The 26,237-nt window shown below is 31.7% G+C and overlaps 1 protein-coding gene across 1 annotated transcript in view; it reads right to left on the reverse strand.

The window, feature by feature from the left end:
* The window catches only part of LOC118205085 (uncharacterized), a 130,832-nt gene that overhangs the window by 87,932 nt on the left and 16,663 nt on the right, over positions 1-26,237 (reverse strand). The window contains exons 3-4 of the mRNA XM_085824063.1: positions 7,491-7,968; positions 2,324-2,420 (exon numbers count right to left, since the gene is read on the reverse strand). Of these exons, the coding sequence (XP_085680189.1) occupies positions 2,324-2,420; positions 7,491-7,968 (575 nt within the window). The remainder of the gene's footprint in view (positions 1-2,323; positions 2,421-7,490; positions 7,969-26,237) is intronic.

A 26,237-nucleotide genomic window follows, 5' to 3' on the forward strand; every position in this document is an offset into this window, starting at 1 on the left:
TCAGAGTTTTGAATAAATAAATTCCCACACATACTTAAGCCTTTTTGATGGCTGGTGCTAGATATCTTACTGCCTGATGCAGTCTCTGTGAGTCCTAAATTCTGCAACTCAGTGCGACCATACAAGCCCTGGCGCTGGTTCTGGGTTTATGTGAATAACAAATCAGTTATTCTTAATTCAAATAGTTCTAAATGTAATCTTTGGGTCTATGAGTGTCATCAACAAAATCTATTTTTAGCATATGGAAAGAAATTTTTGGTAAATTTTTAATCATCAACATTTTTAGCACATTTAACTTAAATCTGTAATCATCGAGAAGTGTAATGCCAACATAAAAGGTTACCACACTCCTTTATTATGCAATTAAACTAAACCCAGTGGCATAACAGCCCTAATGGACCAAGCCTTGCAGTGCCCGAAATCTGCTTTCTTGACCGTGGTCCCCGGGGTGCGTAAGCATATGCCCTGAACAAGTGGTAAGCTTGTCGCAGGACCCCCAGTGTGTAGTCCCCAAGCGAACTGGGTACTCATTTTATCGACCCAAGTGATGGAAATCAAGGGATGAAAGGCTGAGTCGACCTTGCCCAGCGGGAATCGAACCCCGGACCTGTGCTGCTGTGCCACCGGGCCTCTTATTATTCAATTACTAACATAAAAAAAATTGTTTAGGCATCGCTACATGAGTCATTACTTAAGTTGTCATGTTTTGATAAATATGCGGTGATGAAAGGAACGTATAATAAATAATGATTCGCCAGGTTGACGTCAAATCAATGATATATCTATGTGGAATGTTTCGTTCGGTTTGAAATACGTGCCAAGCAGATGTGCAGCAACGGAGCCAAGTTACTTATCGTACAAATTTATGCTAAAATGATTGTTTCTTCAATATCAAGGCATTTTATTTAGTGTCAGAGTGAAATTAAGAATCGGAACTCTCCAGATGTTTTATTATGCGCTGAGGGGGGGGGAATCAAATGCGGATGCGTAGCCTAGGAGAAAAACGTTGGTGGTTTTGAGGTCCGGATTTTAGATTATTCCAGATAATGGACGTCTGGATTTTGGACTTTATACTGTAGTAAGAATTAGTTAACTAAGCTTTAAAATATCATCTAGCTTGATATGTTTCCATATGGATTGAATATGTAAAATGTTTGAATATGGATTTCACAGGTTATTGAAATATGCTATCAAATCTTTTATGGGGAAAACATCATGATCTACCATGCAAGAGCATTTTAGCCTAAATAGCAAGTGCATTCGCCTCTCTGCCATGCGAGACCAAGTCAGAACAGACATTGCAAGAAGGGGGTGCCATGAATAAGGCTTATGTATGTTACACTGCAAGCCACAAGAAACATTACGTTTTTAACTTCGCGTGAATTATATCTTGTTATTTGTTTGTATTGTAAATAAAGTGCTGTTCTGTACCATGAATGTTGTATGATTTATAGAATAGCCCACGTTACGTACAGGTTAATACATCAAGAAACCACATTACGATGAAGGTCTCGCATACATAAAAGACAAATTTATAGCTTCATGATTGCCTTGAGACATCAACTTCTTCCGGCAGCTCATGAACATTATTGTGCACACAGCCTACTGAGATATTGGATTCCTTAGCAATTTTTATGGCAAATGTGATCATCATCTTACACCTGAACTTACATATACATCTGTGGTGACATGCTTGACAGGGTTAATTGATGATAGCCCATGTGACAAAAGCATGTGAAAAAAAGCCCACAAAAACAACCTATTTGTGATAATTGAACATACAACAAACACTCAATGGATGAAAATGCACATAAATAAAAGCCCACATCAATACAAGGGCATGTGGTTTTTATCAACACAAAATGTATTTATGATTGTTATTATAATAAATAAAATATTTGAGTATGATTTTTAATATTTAAAAATATGCCTTGATTTTTTATATCTCAAAAATACGTCTTGATTTCTGATGTTTAAAAAATATTGGTTATATATTTTACTAGTACATATATATATATTTCAAGTTGAAAATAAAATTTTCTGCTTTCTGAATACATAGTTAGCTATAATGATTAATCTGAAAATTTATTCATTTACTTATTATTTTTATTTTCTTTGTCTGTCTTGTGTGTATGTATGAGTATGAAAATAAAATATCCTTCGTTCCTCAAATCTACTTTTATACTCATGCTATGTAACATATATGGCAACAATAATAACCCCCATTAATCTAATAATATCCCAATAATCCCTAATAATAATAATCTCTTAAATAAAATAACTTGAACACAAAAAAATGCACAGAATTATAAAAAATATTAACCTGGCAAGCACAATTCCGAGAATTTCGTGATTGGCTTAGGTACATTTTTTCCTTGAACCCTTATATTTAGCTCTTCTCTGTATTTTTCAACTTCTTCCTTTTGAACACAGAAACAAAATTATATGGAATGTAAATTAGAAAATACATCATTATATACATAAAAATACATCATAATATTACAAATCTGGGAAAATAATACTAGTTATACTTTTGTCAATGAGAATACATATTTAGGCATGTTAGCTCGCTTTTTGTGCAGTCAACATGATAGAATTCCCTTCCATATACACCCCCCCCCAGAAACCAGTGATTTACAACATAAAATATAACCTAATGATACTTTGACATGAATGTACAGAATGTGTTAAATATCTGCTTTTCACAACAATGGACTGAACAAAATACATCCTATTCTCAGTCTCTAAAAACAGTGATTGCCCCCCCCCTTCAAGATCCTACAGAAATCCTGTTTTACAACACAAAAATTCAGAATCACATCTGTGTTACAGAAAGAACCACTACAAGCACAGCAAACATTCCCTTCACATTTTATTTAAGTGTTATCTAAACTGAAAATTCTTTTCAAGAATGAACATTGCATGATATATCCTATAATATCAAAATGTGCTTAGGTTTAAATCAAATAATTTTGTTTGAAAGATAATATGTTAGCATTGTATCACTGTAATCAAAAGAACTGAAAGAATAAGTTAGAGGCAGTTCCATGTTTAGAGCCATTTTGTTAAAACATTTAGACAAAGCAGCACTCTAAACCTGAAATCATTTCTGAAGAACTTCATCTGCGACTGATGAATTTACTTTGGTTTACTGGTATTAGAAACATAGTTAATCATACTGGATTGAGAAGATGAGAATAACCAAATCAAGAATGACTTTTATTTTTTTGCCCCCAAAGGGGCAATTTGCCCAGAAGGGCTATTTATTTCGTTTTGACAGTTGGTGTTTATTCACTATAAACAGCAAATCACTTTTTAAATTGTTGCCACCAAATATTAGAGCCCTGTATTATATTTAAAAAATTAAATAATGAGGAATCTGCAGAAATGTATATATGTTTCTCGCATTGTGATAAAATGTTACCTAGCGACATGAAATTTTGGATAACGTACGTCTCCACCCAAATATGGGCATCTGGGAGCCCAAATTTGGAATTTGTTTTATTATCTACTTCATACTTTGTTAAGCATTTATGAGCTTTTGATTATGAAATTCAACGATTTCATAGCAAGCAATGGCAACACTGTGCATCGGAAATGCTAAAGATATGCTCTTTAAATATTTTGTGATATTGCTGTTGAATTGAATTTTATGGTTTAAATACGAAGAACATGATATTTAATAAATAAAGGTAACATACAAAAATTTAAAAAATGCCCTTTGGGTGTAATATAAATCTGAAACCTTTCAGACATTTTTTTTTTTTTTTTTTTTTTTACTTAGTTTCAATATTAGATTAAGACATTTTTGTGTTATTGAGTACAAGTATGGTCATAAATAAAGAATATTTAGAATTTTTCCTTTATCAAAATTACATGCCACTTCAAAGTAATAATGAACTATTTTTATTTTTAATCCATATTTAAATAAAATATACTTTTTTCATTAAAAAGAGTAAATTAGAAAGTATTATTAATTAATATGTTTTAAATATTTATATAACATTCTAAATTTTTTTTAGGTTTTGCCAATTTTAAATTTCTGCAGATATAAGCTAATTACATCAGTTTTTTTTTCCATCAGCAAGAATAATGTACTTGCAACTGACAGACAGCAAACTTGTAGCACTCAATTTTCAGCATTCTTTCCTAGCTTTGGACAAAAATGAAATGCTCTTTTGTGACTGACTTTTCCTCTAACAAAAAATTCAAGGCAATCTTATTTTCTTTTAGGGCTAAATTCCCTAAAAGAAAATAAGATTGCCTTAACACCAAAAGTACTATCAAAATTATACTCTCCCCATGAAACAGGCAGAATTAAGCCTGTGCTATCTTATCATCTCGTATTATAAGAGTTTTGATGGGCAGTTTTATGTTTCACATTTAGTGACATACAATGCTAGAAATGAGTTTCTCCTATCATGCCACTGGTTGAATGGGAGGGTCCTAGTTAACCCGGCGGAAGTCGCACCAAGAAAAGTTACTAGAGTGGGTGCGTGGGGTATCACATACCCCAATATCTAAAATACGATAAAAATAGTTTTATTTAGTTTTAAAGCTGTTTTTCTTGTTCTCGTGTATTATAAAAACGTGAATAATAATTGGGTTTCATAAGATTAATTTCCAAAATAATCTTATAGTTAAAATTAAGATAAATGAAAATAATAAAAAAATAAACATCATGTCTCTAAGTTTCATTGTATGTAATACACAATGCTCATTTTATTTCTTCACACAGAATGTTTTCACATTTTAAACATTGCAGTCACGTTCTTCTTTCTGTCCTTGGCGCGAGGGCAAAAAAATTATCACATCTTTCATACTTAGTTGTTTCGAATTTCATGTATTCGTTTTAATTCTTCGTCAAAACTTCTGCTTTTGTTTTGCATGCAGTACGTCAGTTTCTTGGTAAAGTATTAATCTCTGATCTTTGTGCAATACTTTTTTTTTTATTAATTGTAATGCTAAGTCCTTCAAAAACAGCCTTCTGTTTCTGGTTGGTGGATTAGCAGTTGAATGAAATATAATTCAAGCATTTATTACAGCAACATTCAGTGCAGGAAAGAAAATTATCATTGGCCACCTCCTTGTTATTCTGGCAATTGAACAATTGGCTGACCTTTCATCCCCCATATCCACTGCTCCTTTAGTCATATTATAAAAACATATAATTCCTGACGTTTTATTTTCTCCAATAGTATCATCTATATAGTATGATCGTTATATAATGTTGAAAGCATAAGAACAGTTTTTCCTTTTTTAGGAAGATCAGGAATTAATGTTTTATCTTTTTCGAAACCAAAACAGTGTAGAAAACATTCCTAGTTTCCTCTTCAGTTTCCGAAATGCAGTCTTCATCGCTTTCAAATATTTCTAATAAATCTCACAGGCATTGCATCTCCAGTTCATAGGGAGTCATTCTTTTTACCATAATGCAGTTGAAAATTTTTAAGAATTTAATGTCAAGTACTTTAAAATCACTTGCGAGTAGAAATATTTACTGTTACACTCTAGAAATAACTTTCTGAACTAAATATTCAGTCAGAAAAACACTTATGCGAACAGGCGTGTGGGGTGTGTCATACCCCAGTTCCAAAAAAATACCGATAAATCTTTTTCTAAAACACACAGGCAAAGAAAAAGGCGGTTCTGAAAGTCAACCACAACTAGAAACTCAGCTAATGAAAGCAGCACAGAATTTCAGTTTCACAAGTTAGGAATATTCCACTTTTATGTAACACCCTACGCGCCTTCCCGCGGGTTAAAACAGTCTCACTAAAAGCGATGTTCCAACCATGTGTGCAGAACATTTTGGAACTTAAGTGAAAAATTATTTTGCTTGTAGTTCTGTCTCACGCAAAAGAACCGTTTTTTTACATAAATTAACCAGTAAGATATTCCAAAATCAAAGATTCCTGGAAATGTTTCTTTTGATGTATAGATAGCTTGCAGGTCTCATAACAGGTTTACACATCTGCATAAAAATAAACAAAATGTTAACCCTAACATTTCTAGCTGTATTGTTTTGATCTCCAGCTTAAAACCTACATAAAATGAATACAAAAATAATGTGAATAAAAAATTTCAAAGATTTATTTATTTATTTATTTATTTTTTTCACTACAAATATATTTTTTGAAAGCACAAATAATCGTCTGCTACGTGACTGTTTTGTTTTCATCCAAAATGGCACTTTTAAAGAAGCAGTGGATTGAAGGATATGTTTCTGCTCTTTCTGAAGAAAATTTTTTGTATCTAGTTATAACAAAATGCTCTGAAAGCCAGAGGTTTTCGATATCTAAAGAAAGGGGGAAAACGTCACAATTTGGCTTCCCGTGGAAAAATTGTTCCAAACACATATCCAAGGGAAAAAAGGAACATTTCAAATGTTACAGAGGTAAGGTTTTTAATATTAAAAGAAAATCCACCAAGTCAAAAGACCGTTGCAAAGTCTTTAACAAAGTGGTTAATGCTTATGTGAATCTGAAAAAGGTGAAAAAACATAATTTCTCTACGACACATCACCGAATGCAGAACATGCAGCAGAATTCTTTATGTGAAACATATATCCGAACAAAAATATACAAATGTTTTCATAATAGATGAATTGTGTGTGTGTTTATATGATCGGAAAAAAAAAAAAAAATATCCATTTATTCTCATGAAAGGAGAGAAAAAAATCTTAAAACATGATTCAAAGAATCTCAAGAAAATATTTGAAAGGGATTTATGATTGTTACTGGTTTTCATATAACAAAAAAATTAAATATAAAGAGAGTGGAGTAATAAGCTAAACGCAACTCCACATATTACCAGGAACATATTTTATATCCTATTTTCAAATATGAAATATCTTCTCTTTACATACAGAGCCATCAATCAATGGAGCTGCATCAAAAGAAAACGAACAGCCAAAAAGTCAAAATCCACTGTAAATGTCTTGGGGAAAAAATAGAACAAGAAATGGATATCAAGGCACTCATATCCCTACTAAATTGTATCACATTTGGATTTTTGCACCTTTGGACTTTAAAAAAGGGGACAGACTAAACATTGACCAAAACCCTCTTCACACTTTGGAAATCAGTTAAAGAGGAACGAAATATAATACTAACAGTATTCTAATTTGAGTGCATCTGAGAGCTATGTCATTTTTATGAGTCATGCTATTAGTAAAACCGTATAAAAACATTAAAATGCTTTTCAGAATCTTAGCTGGAATAAAATACTTCAAAGCATATTGTAAATAACTGAAATATAATTTTTCAAAGCATAATTGCCCTACATTTAATACCACAAAATCTAACATCAAGCTCAAACATTAATGTTTAATTTTTTATACTACCTTTCATCCCTCATCAACAGTTCAAAACCATTGGGAATTAATACACAATTAAATCAATAATTTATATATGTAATTCAAATAAGAAATTTTTTATAATATAAATATTAATAAAATAACACTATTGAGTCTGTTATAAAGTACTTACCTCTGATCTATCAGCAACATCAGGATGTTCATTATAAAAATACTTTTCCACTGGTGGCAGATTCTGAAGATCAAATTTTGGTTTTGACATAGAACTAAATATATGGTTTGGATCTGAAGAAAACCTAAATGTTTTGCCATTATTTTGAGAATCATAAAAATTGCTCTCATTAAATCCATGCCGTTTATCCCTATATACATTATCTATTGGACGAGATCTTAAATATGAATTTCTCTCATATCTCTGGTCTTTAAACTTCGGTCTCTCATGATATGGTCTGTCATAACTTCCATCCTGGTGATATTCCTGCTCATATGATCTCCTATGTTTGTTATACATACTGCCTGGCTTTCTATTAAATCCTAATGGTTTGTCATATTCTTCATCTTCAAAATACTCTTGGTTGGAAGTTTTATTCCGGTTACCTAAGCTATTAGATTTCTCACTGAAAGGCTCATAAGTGGAACATCCTCTAAATCTGAAAGTTACAAAAAATTGCTAATTATAATTTAAAAATATTCTATCACAAAACTAAATATTTATTTTTACAATCATGAATAAAATGTTCTCAATAATTCCATATATCTTCTGAAAAAAAGTTATGCTTTAGTGTAACTGCAGACATCTCCTTCATCGAAAAGTTTTAATTTAAACAACAAATTAAAATTACAGGGATTTAATATACTGTAGATACTAGTCTTTTGACTGGGAAACAAAAAAAGTCAACTTTGCTCTGACAAGAATTAAAACCACAAATCTACCAGTTACTAGCTCATAGCTTGAAATATGAAATATGAAAAACCAGGAGATTTTTGTGATGCATATTAATGCCATTTCAAACTGAAATTCTTTTATACTGCATTATTCACATTACTGAATTACTTATAATAAGATTCTGATGTAAAACATATTACTATTTAACTAGATATCATAAGTTTTGTTCTTTGGCTAAGTTCAATCTGTAATTTTCTTAACACTTTTCATACCCAGAAAATCCAAGGTATGGAAGGAAAACTTGCACATCAATGTACTTTTACATATGATGAAAATAAAATGAACAAGATCTTTAAAAGTAATAGAACTATATATTTTAGCAAAAGTAATTTTCCTGTAAATCCCTACTACATGATTTACGTTCCATCCTCCCTATTTCGTCAATAAATCGGTTCGCTTGCGTGTTTGTGGGTATGGTCGCAGCCATCACATTTAAAGTACACTGTCATAATTCCACACATGCTAGGCTACATAAAATACTGCTTTTTCTTTCCATTGAGGTATGAGGTATAATTTTCACTGGGCTTTAAAGCCCAAAATTTTGTTTTCAGAAAACATTGTCCAAAAATTGTACAGTACAAAGTCCGTAATCCGGACTCGTCGGGACTTCGGTGATTCCGGATTAGAGATTATCAATTTAAATCTGGTAAGATGGCATGCAGAAATTATACAATTAAAAATATGAAACTGTAATTTATGAAATAAAGAGCAATTATGATCTAAAGGGTATCAAATTTTACAAAAAGAAAAAAAAAGAGCTTAATATTTATTTGTTTACTTTATTAAATATTTCTTTCAATGCGCGCATGCGTAGAGCATACATTACGCGCAGGCGCAATGCAAAATTGTACATTATGCGCAGGGGCAATGCACATAATGTATGCGCATGCATTTAATGTATCCGCTCGCATTCTTTATGCACATGTGTAAAGCATACAAAAAAAAAAGTTTGTGGTTTGTGTTCCGCTCTCCCCCCCCAAAAAATATGTATTATAGCTTTCTCCACTATACCTTTTAATCATCTACTGCTCATGAAATATTTTCAAAAATTAGAATGACATTTGCTTAATTATATATTTTGCATTTGCCATATGTCACTTTCATAGAAAGGAAGTTACAAATACAGTAGTTATGAAAAAATTAATTGATGTGATGAATGAATAATTTAACATTCGCATCCCTACGAAATTTATTTCATAAGAAAGGAAATGGCAAAATCGCAACTTTATTTCTATAGGATCTCAATTTAAGAAATTATTTTTGGCCCCGAATTCAGATTAAAAGCTTGATCCAACTGAAAAATGTACAACATGTTTTTAAAAATTTCCTGTGGAGTGTTAAGAAGGAAAACATCAAATTATGATGAACGACTTCTTGAAATTGTGAAAAGCATCTTTCAAAATTTATGTATTAGCTGATATTTGTCAAATCGTATGTTCTTCAGACCAAACGCAACAGAAAACCTTACAGCTTATGAATGATTTCTTACATCAATGATTATATACATTCAAGCATACAAATTGTTTTCGGTATTCAGTTAACAATGATTAGGAAACTATTTGTGGCAGCTGTGTGTTAGACATTCTCAAGTTGCCAGCAGTTGACAGTAACGTGGTGAAACATTATTCGCAATAAGAGAATCTGAACACCTTCAGATTTTACATTACACCCAAAGAGGCTTTTTTTTTTTAACATTTTGTGTGTTCCCCTTATTTATTAAATATCATGTTCTTCGCCCTTAAACCATAAAATTTAGTGCATAATAATTTTAAAATGAGCATACCTTTAGAATTTCCAACATAAAGTCTCGCGTGCTGAAGATAAAAAAAAATTTCCCCCTCTAGTTTTACAAAATAGATAGTAAAACCAATTCCAAATTCCAAATTTGGGCTTCTAGATGCCCATATTCAGGTGGAAACATATGTTATTCAAAATTTGATTGCTTTAGGTACCGTTGTTTTATCACCCTCACCCAAGAACACCTCCACTGTCATGGCTTTACTGTTCCAACCCAAGGTAAGCTCTTTCTTTCCCCCCTCCGTAAAATTACACAACCATCGAAACTAAAAATGTTAAATTTGCTTTCATCTGCAAATTAGACATGATTCCAATAGGCTTAGGGCTTCTTTATCTTTGATTCTGAGAAGAAAAGCCTAAGCTTTCTACTCTTTGCACTCCAAAACATTTTCTTCGTACAGAGCGCCCATGTAATACAGCTGATCTGAGTATTCGTAAAGTAGTTTTAAATAAAATTTAAGTAGAAAAATTTTTCAGTATATTCTACAGAAATCTTTAAAACACTTGGATTTTTCATTGAGATTCTAGCCAAAAATCTCTAATCTCATTGAGTCGTGTCGTGTCCTCTTTGCTGGAGAAGCCCTTCTTACTTTATTTTGGATCCGATTTTCTTCTTTAAGGCATTTTATCACATACTGCACCACAGAATAGGATAAATTTACTATTTTAGCAATATCCCGAATTGAATTTCCATCCTTATGATAAAAAATTACGATATTTCAAATGCTGCTCGCTGTTTCCCTATGACTATGTTTCCTTATAACGTTAAATAAAATATAACTAAGCAAGTAAGCAAAAAATAAAGCCAAACAACTTTTTAAATGTCACAAAAATGCAAAATCACTCGGCTTTTAGCCTTAGCTTCTACGGCTTTCTCGGTTAAAAGAGACAAGCATCTTAAGTAAATTTTGAATATTATTTGAATTTAAAAACTTAAATAACTGATTTATCAGTTTAAAATTACATTGAAAAATTCTGCCTTTCTGGTGCACTTGCATCTGTTAATCTAAGAGAATTAGCTGATTTCCAAATAAGGGATTTTAGTGGGGAAAGGGTTTATTCTATTTTTGGGGCTAGGCTGGCATTAAAGACGAAAAGGACAAAAATTTAAGGAATGATTTAAAAAATTTGCATGATTAATTTTTTGTTTTTCCAATCTTTGCATGGGCATACTGAAAATTCTCACATCTTATGCATTGCCTAAGAAAAGCAGTTAATGCCCAGCTGCAGTCAGATAGCTTCCCTGCAAAGCGGATTAATGTTTCCTAGTATGTGGCAGGGAAAGGCAAGGTTGCCAGGTTTGGCATAATATTTGGTGATATACTGTAGACGAAGCAAGAACATTCTAGAACAAATTTGTAGTGGTTTTCTTGGGAATATTCTCAAAGGTAAGTTAAAGCTATATACAGTCAAAAGTCGTTAATGCGGACTCGTCGGGACTTCGGCGATTCCGGATTATTGATTTTTCTGGATTATAGATCATCAGTTTAAATCTGGTAAGATGTCATGCAGAAATTACAAAATTAAAAATAAGAAACCATAATTTATGAAATAAAGAACAATTATGATCTAAAGGGTATCAAAATTTACAAAAAGAAAAAGCTTAATATTTATTTGTTTACTTTATTATTCAATGTAAGTTGTTTAAGTTGCTTCGTTTCTTATTATAATAATACTTTCTCTTTATTTCTATTAAACAGACATAATTTCTTGTTTACAGACAATTTATTAAACAGACCAAGTTCCGCTGTTCAAGTGCTATAATTGCTGTATCAAGAATACCGACTAATTTGTCAATCGAAATTATTTCGTTTTCAATAACCTCTGTGTCACTTTCTTCACTATCGGAAGCAAATTATAATGACGAGGAACTTGATTTAAATCATATCAAAGACGGAGTACATCGAGATGAAATACCACATTTAGTAAAGAATTATAAGTCAAATAAAATAAAAACATCTGCCCTGAAGATAAGGATAGTGCTGACAGATCAACTTCTAATTCATTGCACGCCGTGGCGTTAAAGATAAACAAAGGATATGCCTTTATCCATTTTTTGCAGCAATTCCACTTTTAATGGAAACTTGAGACATAATGAACATGTTTTATTAACCTAATCAGTCAATTACCCTCTGCTTGTAAACTTTTTTTTTTTTTTTTTTGTAAGTACATCTTCCATAGAAATCATGTAATTATATTCAATAGACTAATTTATAAGATGAAATTATTTTTATAACATTTTTATGATGGTCAATGTCAAGCTACTGATCTTAAAGCTGTGCTTGTTAAATATAGAAATTTTAATCACACAAAAATTAAAGGTTTCTTTCTGTTAAGAATGTTATCAAGATTCTGTATTCATTATGTAAAGAGATTCTGTGAAAATTTTATTTTAAACTACGTCTGGTCTGTTTTCAAATAATGATCTTCCTTTTTTAATTTAGACTGAAGGTAAAGATAAGAAATTCACTACTTCTTTAAACATTCGAATAAAATGAAACAGCAAATACACTCGCTACAGAGATCCTTTGATCGGTGAAGGTTACTGTGCTGTTATTCATATAAATAATAATCACAGTCACAGAACTGGAGTTGCAGAAGCATGGAATTGGCTTCGCAGATCTGAAGAAACACAAAATATTTTTATAAATTTATTTAATAATGGTAAGTTATTTGTAAATTTCTTGTAGAAATCCTTTTCTATAGAGAAACATATCTCTTAATAGTGGTTCACTATAGATATGCATTTTAAGAGTTTTAACTAGGTGTACAGACATGACCAGACTGTTAACCAGAGAACAGGGGCTCCATTACCTAGCTGACATGATGTCTGCCTTACACGGATTAAAGCCCCTGCCTCCAGAAGCTATTTATTATCACTAAGCAAAATAAGTTTACAGTGGCATACAAGGCCTTCAAGAACACAAGGATATAAGTAACATAGTCATTAATAAACCCTAAAGAAAGCATTCAAACAATAAACAGAGTATACTTTCATAATTTGTATTGCAAATACGAAATACTTTCAAAACTGAGTCTAACTAATTTAAATAAAAACTATGGTACAAACAAAATATAATACATCCATTACCATATTATACACAATTAATTTCAATTAGATTCACAATATCAAAAAGAACCATTCAATTTAGAAAAAATGCATAAAGGTAAACTAAGGCAATAATAAACTGCCAAATAAAATTTCTTCATAGGAATTCAGAATTAAGAACCAATAACTTTGATAACTGAACAATATTATCATAAAATACACTGAACCTGAGATATTACAGTCAAAAGTCGTTAATCCGGACTCATCAGGACTTCAGCAATTCCGCATTATCGATTTTTCCGAATTATAGATCATCAGTTTAAATCTGATAAGATGGCATGCAGAAATTACAAAATTAAAAATAAGAAACCATAATTTATGAAATAAAGAACAATTATGATCTAAAGGGTATCAAAATTTACAAAAAGAAAAAGCTTAATATTTATTTGTTTACTTTATTAAACATTTCTTTCAATGTAAGTTGTTTAAGTTGCTTTGTTTTATGTGATAATACTTTCTCTTTAATTTTATTAAACAGACATCTCTTTAATTTTATTAAACAGACATAATTTCTTGTTTAGTTACAAAGTTCCGCTGTTCAAGTCCTATAATTGCTGTGTCTAGAACACTGACTAATTTGTCAATCGAAATTTTTTCGTTTTCAATAACCTCTGTTACTTTCTTCACTATCGGAAGCGAATTATAGTGACAAGGAACTTGTTTTAAATCATATCAAAGACGGAGTACGTACATCGAGATGAAATACTACATTTAGTAAGGAATTATAAGCCAAATAAAATAAAAATATCTGCCCTGAAGATAAGGATAGTGCTGACAGATCAACTTCCAATTCATTGCGACGTCCCCCCCCCCGCTGCAGAGCAGCGTGAAATTGATAAATGGATTTCGAAACATACTTTCGCTTTGTAGATCCTTTACATATTGGTAAATATATATCGGAAATTCTATTTGACATAATCGAAATTTCAAGCTTACTTTTATAAAATTGCTCTAATAGTCTGCAAAGAATAATAAGCCGGATCCAATTCGAAGATTAAGGAACAACGCAATCTGCAACATTAACTGAATTAGATAATTTTAGCTTAGCTTATACCGTTTGTTATACATTAAACGTGCATGCGTAAATGTATTATGCACATGCGCACACGCATATTCGCAGCCGTAAAGGTCTTACACACACGCGTATGCGCAGAAAGTTTGTAGCGTTTGAGGTTGATTATGGGTGTCCGAATTAACGACTTTTGACTGTATATCCTGCCTGTATGGGAAGAGAGTAGTATCTTGAGTTCAGAGATTAGCTCGACAACGATCAACCAAGTCAGGAGCTGTACTTTGCCGTGAAGTTGTCATCATTACAGCCAAAAGGCTGTGGTGAGGCTGTGGTGGAGGTGCTGGGTGGGGCACTTGATGAAGAATCAAAACACAGTTTATTTGCCAGTATTACACAGGATAATTCTAAAGAAGTTTACAGTCATCGAAAAACTGTGATAAACATGCTGAAACGATCAGCTAAAATATTATACAGCCACCGACGTTTCTCTATGGACTGAATGTATTTGCCTTGGTTTCATCATTCCTTGGCTTGCTGGCAATGAATCTGCGACAGCAAGAATTCCTTATGAAGTAGGTCAACACCTCTAGCTCATTGTCTTTTCTGCCTTAAGTAGAGCCAGAAGAGCCTGAGTGCAGCCAGCACAGCTTTTCTTAAATTCCAACATTGAGGAAAGGGCAGTTTTTGTCAAACCACCTCTCCTACACCATGCTGAAGTTTGAAGAAAATTCACGGTTTGTCCACATGCATAGATAAAGAGTTTTTATTATTTAGTGTGTGTGTGTGTGTGTATCTATTCACCTAAGTTTATACAGAAGTTTCCTCCTACATTATATTGATCTACACCATCGAAATTCTTACAGACGATTCCAAGTAATTGCTACTTAGAAAGTCAGAAGCAAATGCTACTCTTTTTTTTTTTTTCACCTTTTTATTAAATTCATGTTCAAATCAAATAGAAAATGTATTAAAGCTTTTTTCCATGTAAACGTGTAGAAATCCTTAAATCTCAAATTTTTAAAAGGTCTCAAACTGATGTGCTTGCATGCTATCCTGTCGACTGTGGTAGTTGGCTGCCATCGAAATGTAAAAGTTTGTGCAGATCCTGCTAAATTTACACTAATAATTCCTGCAGAATTCAAAAGAAATTGACACTTCTTTACTTAAAAAACAATCAGTACTTCACTCATTTGTATTCTATAATTTGTAAAAAGGTTTTCATGGGTTTCTATTATTTTATTAAGTACTCCAATTTTACCGGAAGCTCTTTTAAAATGCTATGAGCACAAACTTGCTGCAGATGTTTGTTTCAATCTAGTACTGTCTAATCAGCTGTATTCAGTTGATCATATCGTGCCCATTAAACACACATTTTTTTAGCCATAACTTTGAATCAGTATTAAATAATAATCCGTACTGACGTATTATCCCAGAGATGTCAAGCTCTCATCAAGCAGTGCAATTTAGCAGAAATTACAGATAAGCGTAACAGTACAACTCACTTGTAATACCTGTGTTTTGGTTTTGAAGTAACCCTGAATGATTTACAATAAGCCACCTTTCGTTTTTATGAACAGGTATATAAATTAACTGCTATTAAATGTTGATTCACTTAGTTTGAAAACAAGTTTTTCTAATACTTGCACAATAGCTGCAAAATAAGACAATAATAATTTATTTACTAAAGAAATATTGATTATATTATCTCCTAATATAAATTTAGTAGAAGTATAAAAAAACAGGGAACCCATATATAGGAAGCTTAATTCCGAAAATTGTGTTTTAAAGTAACTTGAATGTAAAGTATGTGTGATTATGGTAAAGCCTCGAGGGCTATCTGCCTAAGGGGAGGGATGCCTTTGTGGAGGTCTTTCTAAGGGAAACTGGCTCGTATACACGTTACACATGGGGGAAAACCCCGAAAACGCCCATGCAGCCATCCCGTTCGCAGGATTCGAACCTCGGACCGAACTACCAGTGTTCAGCGACTTTACCGCTCGGCCGCTGGTGGGCCCCCTGAATGTAAATTATGAAAAACACGTTTGACAGGGACTTCAATTTAAATCATGAATAAAAAAAAAATAAATTTTCAAACTTTGAAAAAGTAATTAAAAATTAAAAAAAAAAAAAAGTAATTATCGCTATTGATCGAAATTAGTTGAGTTTTCAAGAGGAACAAACCAACTCCCGTTCACATATTTCACAAGTGCACATCTGTGTAGCCACTGGAGGCGTGGCTTCTAGGATGGACCAATGGGCTTCCAGCAATATTTCTCTCATGTCACATGACCTTATACGCGCTTTAAGCAAGATGGTTGAAAATATTTTGCCGCGCAATTTCCAGTATAAAATAATTAAATCATCGCTGATTTCTTCTGAAACTTTTTACTGCGAAGTCAGATCAAATATAAGCAGCTACGAAGATTTCACTACCTGGTTGAGGGAATTTGAAAGAAATACTAACACATGTTGGATACTTCGAAAGAGATCAACAGATCAATCTCGATTTCTGTTTTCAAGGAACTATATTTGTCAGCATTCTTCATATCGTAAAGTAAAGGTATGTACTTAAATTTACAAGTTTTATAACAGTTATGGTAACTGTAATTATTATTTAATGTACTGTATCTGAACTGAATGTAGTACTGTTTCAGTTACTACATTCAGTTCAGACGAAAAAATATATTTCTATACATTTGGAATAAAAATTGTCTTAAAATTTTTAAATACAAATGCATAAATTTATTGAAATTAATTTAAAAACTCTCAATAAAATTAGGCAATTCTCTATTATTAGTATACAGTCAAAAGTCGTTAATTCGGATACCCATAATCCGGACCTCAAAGCTAAAAACTTTCTGTGCATGCGCCGCATTGGCACATGCGCACAGGCGTTTTACGCGTGCGCGTAAGACCTTGACTACTGCGCATATGCGTGTGCACAAGTGCAGAATACGTTTTCGCCTGTGCGTTTAATGTATAATGGACGGTGTAAGCTAAAATTATCTAATTATCTATTTCAGCTAATGTTAATGATTGCGTTGTTCCTTAATCTTCGAATTGGATCCTGCTTATTATTTTTTGCAGACTGTAAGAGCAATTTTATAAAAGTAAACTTGAACTTTCGATTATGTCAAATAGAATTTCCGATGCTGGAACTTCTAAAGGATCTACAAAACGAAAGTATGTTTTGACGTCCAACAAACAAAAAGTGGAATTGCTGCAAAAAATGGATAAAGACATGAAGAATGTGACAGAGAGGTTAGTGAAAACGAAAAAATTTCGATTGACAAGTTAGTCGGTATTCTCGGCACAGCAATTAACGGGACTTGAACAGTGTAACTTTGTAACTGAACAAGAAATTATGTCTTTTTATAGAATTAAAGAGAAAGTATTATCACATAAAATAAAGCAACTTAAACAACTTACATTGAGAGAAATGTTTAATAAAGTAAACAAATAAATATTAAGCTTTTTTTTTTTTTTTTTTTGTAAATTTTGATACCCTTTAGATCATAATTGTTCTTTATTTCATATTTTTAATTTTAGAATTTCTGCATGCCATCTTACGAGATTTAAACTGACGAACTATAATCCGGAAAAATCGATAATCCGGAATCGCTTAAGTCCCGACGAGTCCGGATTAACGACTTTTGACTGTATCTATATTTTGCCTCCGCATGAAGATTTAATCCAGATTCATTTAATTATTCAGGCTTAAATTTACTACTTAAAATATTATGAATGCTGTTAGTTTGCAGAAAAATAAAACTATACAACAAATAAAAGAAAAATAAATGCAAATTAAAAATGTTACTAATATCTATTACTATAATTTTAGCTGTACTAAAAAGTATGAACATTTTATAAATAGAACTTTATTTTAATTAGAGTTACTCATAATTCATCAGAATTAGTTTGATGTTGTGAATACTATGTCAGCCTGAAGAGAACTTTATTAAAATATGGTTTCTCAGTGCATTTAAGAACTTTATTTGTGTTGCTACAGTTATATACTGTTGTTTAAAACTTTAATTCTATAAGGAAAGTTCTGTATTAATTTCTTTTAAATGATTTTAACATTAAACTACCACTTAGAATGGTACAAATTATATATGTATTGACTTTCAGATTCCTAACTGACTAATTCAGGTTACTAAATTGCGATACTACTGTCATATTAAATTTAATCAGATTTGTCAACAAATTATAGTATTTACTTATACATTTATTATGATGCTTCTTTCATCAGTATTTGATAAACAAAATATTAAGATCTGCAAAAATTTATAATATCTGAATCAGTTAATAACTGTAAAAAATAACATTCTCTTATACCAATATATAATAATGGATTGTGGCTCTCTCTCTCTCTATATATACAACCACAATAAGTATATATATATATATTAATATTATATTATTTATAATATATATATTATAAATAATATAATAATGGCATTTTAAATATATGAAGTATAATAATACCACGGAATTAACACAATGAATGCATTCACTTAATTAGTAGATGTTAGCTCAAAATTAAGTCCAGGTCTTAACACTGTTGTAACTCTAATCAAAGTAAAGTCCAATTTTTTATTAAGAAAGAATTTATAAAATTAAGAAAAAAGCCCATAAATCTATCTTTTTATAGCATTTGAGTAAAAACATAATGGATTGTCTGAAACTTGAGACATAATGAACATGTTTTATTAACCTAATCAGTCAATTACCCTCTGCTTGTAAACTTTTTTTTTTTTTTTTTTTTTTGTAAGTACATCTTCCATAGAAATCATTCAATAGACTAATTTATAAGATGAAATTATTTTTATAACATTTTTATGATGGTCAATGTCAAGCTACTGATCTTAAAGCTGTGCTTGTTAAATATAGAAATTTTAATCACACAAAAATTAAAGGTTTCTTTCTGTTAAGAATGTTATCAAGATTCTGTATTCATTATGTAAAGAGATTCTGTGAAAATTTTATTTTAATCTACGTCTGGTCTGTTTTCAAATAATGATCTTCCTTTTTTAATTTAGACTGAAGGTAAAGATAAGAAATGCACTACTTCTTTAAACATTCGAATAAAACGAAACAGCAAATACACTCGCTACAGAGATCCTTTGATCGGTGAAGGTTACTGTGCTGTTATTCATATAAATAATAACCACAGTCACAGAACTGGAGTTGCAGAAGCATGGAACTGGCTTCGCAGATCTGAAGAAACACAAAATATTTTTATAAATTTATTTAATAATGGTAAGTTATTTGTAAATTTCTTGTAGAAATCCTTTTCTATAGAGAAACATATCTCTTAATAGTGGTTCACTATAGATATGCATTTTAAGAGTTTTAACTAGGTGTACAGACATGACCAGACTGTTAACCAGAGAACAGGGGCTCCATTACCTAGCTGACATGATGTCTGCCTTACACGGATTAAAGCCCCTGCCTCCAGAAGCTAATTATTATCACTAAGCAAAATAAGTTTACAGTGGCATACAAGGCCTTCAAGAACACAAGGATATAAGTAACATAGTCATTAATAAACCCTAAAGAAAGCATGTTACAAGTAGTACCTATGGCATTCAAACAATAAACAGAGTATACTTTCATAATTTGTATTGCAAATACGAAATACTTTCAAAACTGAGTCTAACTAATTTAAAAAAAAACTATAGTACAAACAAAATATAATACATCCATTACCATATTATACACAATTAATTTCAATTAGATTCACAATATCAAAAAGAACCATTCAATTTAGAAAAAATGCATAAAGGTAAACTAAGGCAATAATAAACTGCCAAATAAAATTTCTTCATAGGAATTCAGAATTAAGAACCAATAACTTTGATAACTGAACAATATTATCATAAAATACACTGAACCTGAGATATTACAGTCAAAAGTCGTTAATCCGGACTCATCAGCAATTCCGCATTATCGATTTTTCCGAATTATAGATCATCAGTTTAAATCTGATAAGATGGCATGCAGAAATTACAAAATTAAAAATATGAAACCGTAATTTATGAAATAAAGAACAATTATGATCTAAAGGGTATCAAAATTTACAAAAAGAAAAAGCTTAATATTTATTTGTTTACTTTATTAAACATTTCTTTCAATGTAAGTTGTTTAAGTTGCTTTGTTTTATGTGATAATACTTTCTCTTTAATTCTATAAACAGACATAATTTCTTGTTCAGTTACAAAGTTCCGCTGTTCAAGTCCCGTTAATTGCTGTGCCAAGAATACCGACTAACTTGTCAATCGAAATTTTTTCGTTTTCACTAACCTCTCTGTCACATTCTTCATGTCTTTATCCGTTTTTTGCAGTAATTCCACTTTTTGTTTGATGGACATCGAAACAGACTTTCGTTTTGTACGATCCTTTGGGAGCTCCAGAGTCGGAAATTCTATTTGACTTAATCGAAAGTTCAAGTTTACTTTTATAGTATTGCTCTTACAGTCTGCAAATTATACACAATTAAGCCGGATCCAATTCGAAAATTAAGGAACAACGCAATCATCAACATTAACTGAAATAGATAATTAGATAATTTTAGCTTATACCGTCCGTTATACATAAAACGTGCACACGAAAATGCATTCTGCGCTTGCGCACATGCACATGCGCACACGTAAAAGGTCTTACGTGCACGCGTAAATGCCTATGTGCATGTGTCAACACAGCGCATGCGCAGAAAGTTTTTAGCTTTGAGGTCCGGATTATGGGTGTCCGAATTAACGACTTTTGACTGTACTACAATACAAAACATAAATTTGGTTTAAAAACAAAACCACTCCAAGTAATATAAAAAATCTACATCAGGTTTGCTGGCAACGTGATAGAAATACAGGTTAATTTACGTCGAGTTGGTAGAATAGATAAGCATCAAAATTCACAATCTATATAGTATTTGGAAAGTTGCAACTCTCTCCTCCCCACAATTAAAAACTCAACAGAGCTGTTCTGAATATGTCTTTTGTGATATTCCTTGAAGTTTCCCTTTGCCGCTGTCACTTGAGGTGCTGGTAATAGTGTGATGGAATTCATACTGACACCAGCCTAATGCTCAGTATCAGTTCTGAATATATACATGAAACAAACAATGATACTTTTCTGTTGCTCACCTGCCAAGCATTTTTAATTGTAAACAACTTTCTAACAACTATAACTTTCTTAAATACTAATAACTAAACTATTCTTAAATAGTTTATAGATGGCGCACACACACACACACAGCCCACTTTTCCATTATACATACACATGCCAAAATGCATGACAGGTACTTAACAGAAAAGTACTCAAACAATAATACTAAAAATATCAGTACACTAACTACTTTATATAAAAAATTATTTGAAAGTTTTCCTTGCTTAATTTAATTTTAATGAAAATTAACTTTCGATCAAACTTACAGGTTTACGGTAATGCTGTATTAAGTTAAATTTTTAAACTTCTGTTTTCTTACTTTCTTACTCTATTTTCTTAATTAATAAATATATGTATATAGAAAATATTTAAAAATACTTTATTTACAATAATGATCTCGCAGTTTAAGAAGCAGTATTTTTTACAATGTATGTTATACTTGTACTGAATTTTTTTCTTTACACCAAGCCAACAGATGGGCTTTCTGCGGGCTTTGTTCATGAATCAAGGTCCATATTAAAATGCTCATGAAACATGCAAAATCTTGCTTTACCTTCATTGTAAGCAATTGGCAGATGAATATATTCATAGTTGGCTTATGAGGGTCTATACTATCAGTATACTGATCTAGTTCTCAAGAAACAAACTAATTATGTTTTGCTAATGTAGGGGGGGAATTGCATCATTCATAGCTGAACATCAGTTTCACCCACAATTATTAGGTATGACGCCAGCAGCTGCAAAAAATTTCCACGAATCGTCATTAATGGCCGAATCCCCAGAACAACTGGCCAACAGCAGAATTAATCCACCTGCAAAATGGATTTACCAAATTCATGAAAAATGGTTAAAAGAAAATTTTGGAGGATTGAACTATGGACCAGATTTTGAAAAGTCAGTAATTTATCATGTTAATTAAAATGTTCCAGTTATATAACTTACTTGCTAAATTTTTATAATAATTATGATTTCTCTATTAAATTTTAAAGAGTTGCAGAAAAGAAATTGTAAAAAAAGCTTTTCGAAAAGTTACATTTAATTTATTAAATATTATTTCTAATAGGATTTGATATATCACATTATGATTATAAAACAATGGAACAATGGGATTATAAAACAATACAATAATCCACTTAGATTAGTAATATTTCCAAGGAGTTTAATAAAAAGGCATGACAGAATTGTAATGAAGTTAGTGGTTAAATAATCATTTTTGTCAATATTTTCAATAATTATTTATAACATGCTTTTTAAATTATGCTTAAATCTGTGAGCTTATGAATACAATTACAGTTACAATACGCAAAATTAAAGTTCATGTTATAGAGTAAATACATAATAATTAAATATATATATTTCTTTTATTCCTTAGAATTGCACTAAACAGAATTAAAGAGTATCAAGAAAAAGGATCACTTATCGAATTTGCAGCTAATCCTCTCTGCATAGCAGTCATAACACCCCTGATGCAAAGAATGGTGAAAAGTTTGGAAAAATCACATTCCATTTTTGTAGACTCTAGTGCAGTGGTGTGCAAACATTTTTCGACTGCGACCCCCTTTTGTAGAGAGAAAATTTTTGGCGACCCCTAGAGATAAATATTCACAAATACGATGTATATTTTGCGTATATCTTTCATTTCATCGAATAAAAACATCATCATATCTGACTCATATTAATTTTATTTATATTTTTAAGAAAATACTTTTTGTATAACACAAAAATCAGTAAATTGCCCTTTAATGAGATGTATGTGCCTGCAAGTTTCTAATTATCTCATCGATGTTTGACATTTTACATTTAGTTGCTAATTGCAATTCGCATATCATCTTCAGGGTTTAAACGCGAGCGGTATTTAGTTTTTATTGAAACTAGTTTGCTAAACCCAGTTTCACATAAATACGTTGATGCAAATTGTATTAACACTCTGATTGCATTCTTGCATAAAACGGGATATTGGTTTTCCACGGATAGAAAAAATATTTGGGAAGGCGGAGTCTTAAATTAATTTCGAAGAGTTATAATCACTAATTAGAAGAGCTGAACTGCATATGTCAAAGGAAAATGGATCACGAATCCAACCAAGATCGTTTTCAGGAAAATCCTCGAAAAATTTTCATTTAACTTTTCAATGTGATTGGAAATGATGTTTTTAAATGTAAATATATCTATATTATTTTCCTTGATAAAATCGTTAAAGCAAGAGAACATGTCGGTGTTGTTTTTATTCAGTTCAGTTTGCTTATTCTTGAGTTGAGACGAAGCTTATTCTTAAAAGCTTGAATTTTACTGGTTGAAGTTATGATAGTTGAATTCTCACCCTGCAAGCTCAAATTTAAGTCATTAAGTTTTTCGAAAATATCAACTAAATAGCTCAGCTTCCCTAGCCAAACTTCACTGATATAATAAATTGCCAATCTATGTTTCTTTTCGATTAAAAACATGTACACTTCATTTCTCAAATTAAATATCCGTCGTAGTATTTTCCCACGTGAAAGCCATCTGACTTCGGTGTGTAACAGTAATCTCTCATACGTTGAGCCCATCTCATTGCAAAGTATTGAAAAGAGACGGCTGTTGCAATTAGCTACATTAAAATGTAGTTAATTGAACTAACAGCGTCTTGTAATATGTTGTGCAACTCTTCATCCATATCTTTTGCAACAAGAGCTTGCCGATGAATCATACAGTGATTAAATACCATATGAGGCGCCACCTTCTGAATTAAGCCTCTGAGCCCTTTATTCGAACCTGTTCATGCTGCAGCACCATCAGTACAAACCGCAACACAGTTTGCCCAGGTAAGGGACTTTGTTTCAAAATATTCATTTATTACTTCGAATATTTTTTCTCCAGTTGTTTTTCCTTCCAAACTTTTGCAATATAAAAACGTTTCTGTTATATCTTCATTAAAAATAAACCTAACGTAAATAATTAGTTGTGACATTTTAGTAATATCGGTAGTCTCATCCAGTTGTAAAGCAAATAAAGATGAATTTTGTATGCATTTTATGACTTCTGACTCGATATTTCGCGACATTTCGGAAATCCGCCGAGACACGGTATCTATTGATAATGGTATTGTTTTTACTTCATTTCCATATTTATTGCCATGTATAATTGATGTCATCTTAGTTGCTGCAGGAAGGATAAGGGATTCTCCAATTGTATAGGGTTTTATTGTTTTTCCTATTAGATAAGAAACTTCTAAAGAAGCTCGTAATGCTTTCTGAGGTATTGTTGTAAATTTCTTTAAATGTGCACTTTGAATTTTCAGATTTTCAGCTCGTCTTTGAAAAAAATCGGCATGTTTATTTTGAAGTTCTTTATGTGTAGTTTCCAGGTGCCTTTTTAATTTAGCTGGTTTCATGCTCTCATTTTCTAATTTTTCGTTGCAAATGACACATATCGGGAGTTCTTCATCATCAACAACACAAAAAGTAAAACCATACTTAATAAATTCCTCATTGTATTTTCTTATTTTTTTAGATCGGGCATTTAGTTCAGTATTTTGCGACTCCTCATCAGTATTTGTTCGTTTGTTAGCTGAAGATATACCTGGTGTACGTATTACCCATTTATCCGTTATGAAGATAGGGGTTAAATTATTTAAACTAAAACAAATAATATATAAAATTTTATCATTTTTTTTCGAGAAATTCAATAAAATTAACAGAGATCTTTCTCTAATGATATTACATACCTGATAACAAAGAGTAACAAAGCCTGATAAAATACAAAAAAATCATGATTACACAACGTCACATAATAAAACTCGAGGATAAACTAAAAAAATTGCAGGCCGACTGGCTACATGCTACAACTTCGTGCGAACATTTCCCGTCTTCACTGTGACTATCAGATACACCGCGTACCTCGCCATCTGATTGGCTGATCATGGAAGCAAATTTTTCTCCTGTCCCTGCGGTTAACGTCTAGTCAAATAGGCGCTTTTCAGTAAAACTGGCGAATTACCGCAAAGAGGGCGTTATCTACTGGAGTGAAAAACTTGCGTCTTCACACTTTACATACATTACGCATTACGGTCAAAGAAAGAGCGGACAACATGAAATTGCAATTAAACAGTGAGTGACGGCGCTTCACTCTTTATATGTACACTGTATGGTATGCAGCATGCAGGCATAATGTATTTCATAAAAATTTAGCGACCCCTAGTTTGCGCACCACTGCTCTAGTGCATCATGTGATCAGGCAAAGAGCTCTATAACTGTGGTTTTAGTTTCCACAAAAGCTGGGGCAATACCAATTGGGATAGGTATACATAGCTTTCAAAATGAAGCAGATTACTCGAAACTGTTCTCCCAGTTGAGAGAGATGTGGGAAAAAATTAACTTATTCACAATCGAAAATTTTATGACTGATGACAGTGCAGCTTTAACAGCTGCATTACGCCAAATTTTCCCAAGTATGAGGCAACTACTGTGCCAGTTTCATGTTCCACAAGCTTTCTGGAGATGGTTGTGGAATTCCAAAAACAATATAGCAAATGATGATAGCAAAAATATCATGTTTCTATTTAGACAAATAATGTACGCTACCAGTGTAGAATAATATGCAGAGAATGTTAATAAATTTTTTAACTCAAAGTATGTACAGAATTATCCAAATCTAATAGCACACGTATCCAGTTTCTTAAAAAGAAAAGAAGAATGGTGTATGTGTTACAGACTGGATGTTTGAAATCTTAGCCATTATACAAACAATTATTCAGAAGCTACAGTAAGAATATTAAAAGAAATAATTCTGACACGCCTCAGAGCATTCAACTCAATAGCTTTATTAGAATTTGTGCTTAAAATTTTAGAAAAGTATTTATCTAAAAGACTGCTAGATATTGTGCTCGATCGCTTGAAGAAACCACATTTGC

The sequence above is a fragment of the Stegodyphus dumicola genome, chromosome 1 (genome assembly GCF_044657685.1).
Source record: "Stegodyphus dumicola isolate Sdum_Otavi_A_Nest chromosome 1, ASM4465768v1".
Taxonomy (NCBI): Eukaryota; Metazoa; Arthropoda; class Arachnida; order Araneae; family Eresidae; genus Stegodyphus; species Stegodyphus dumicola.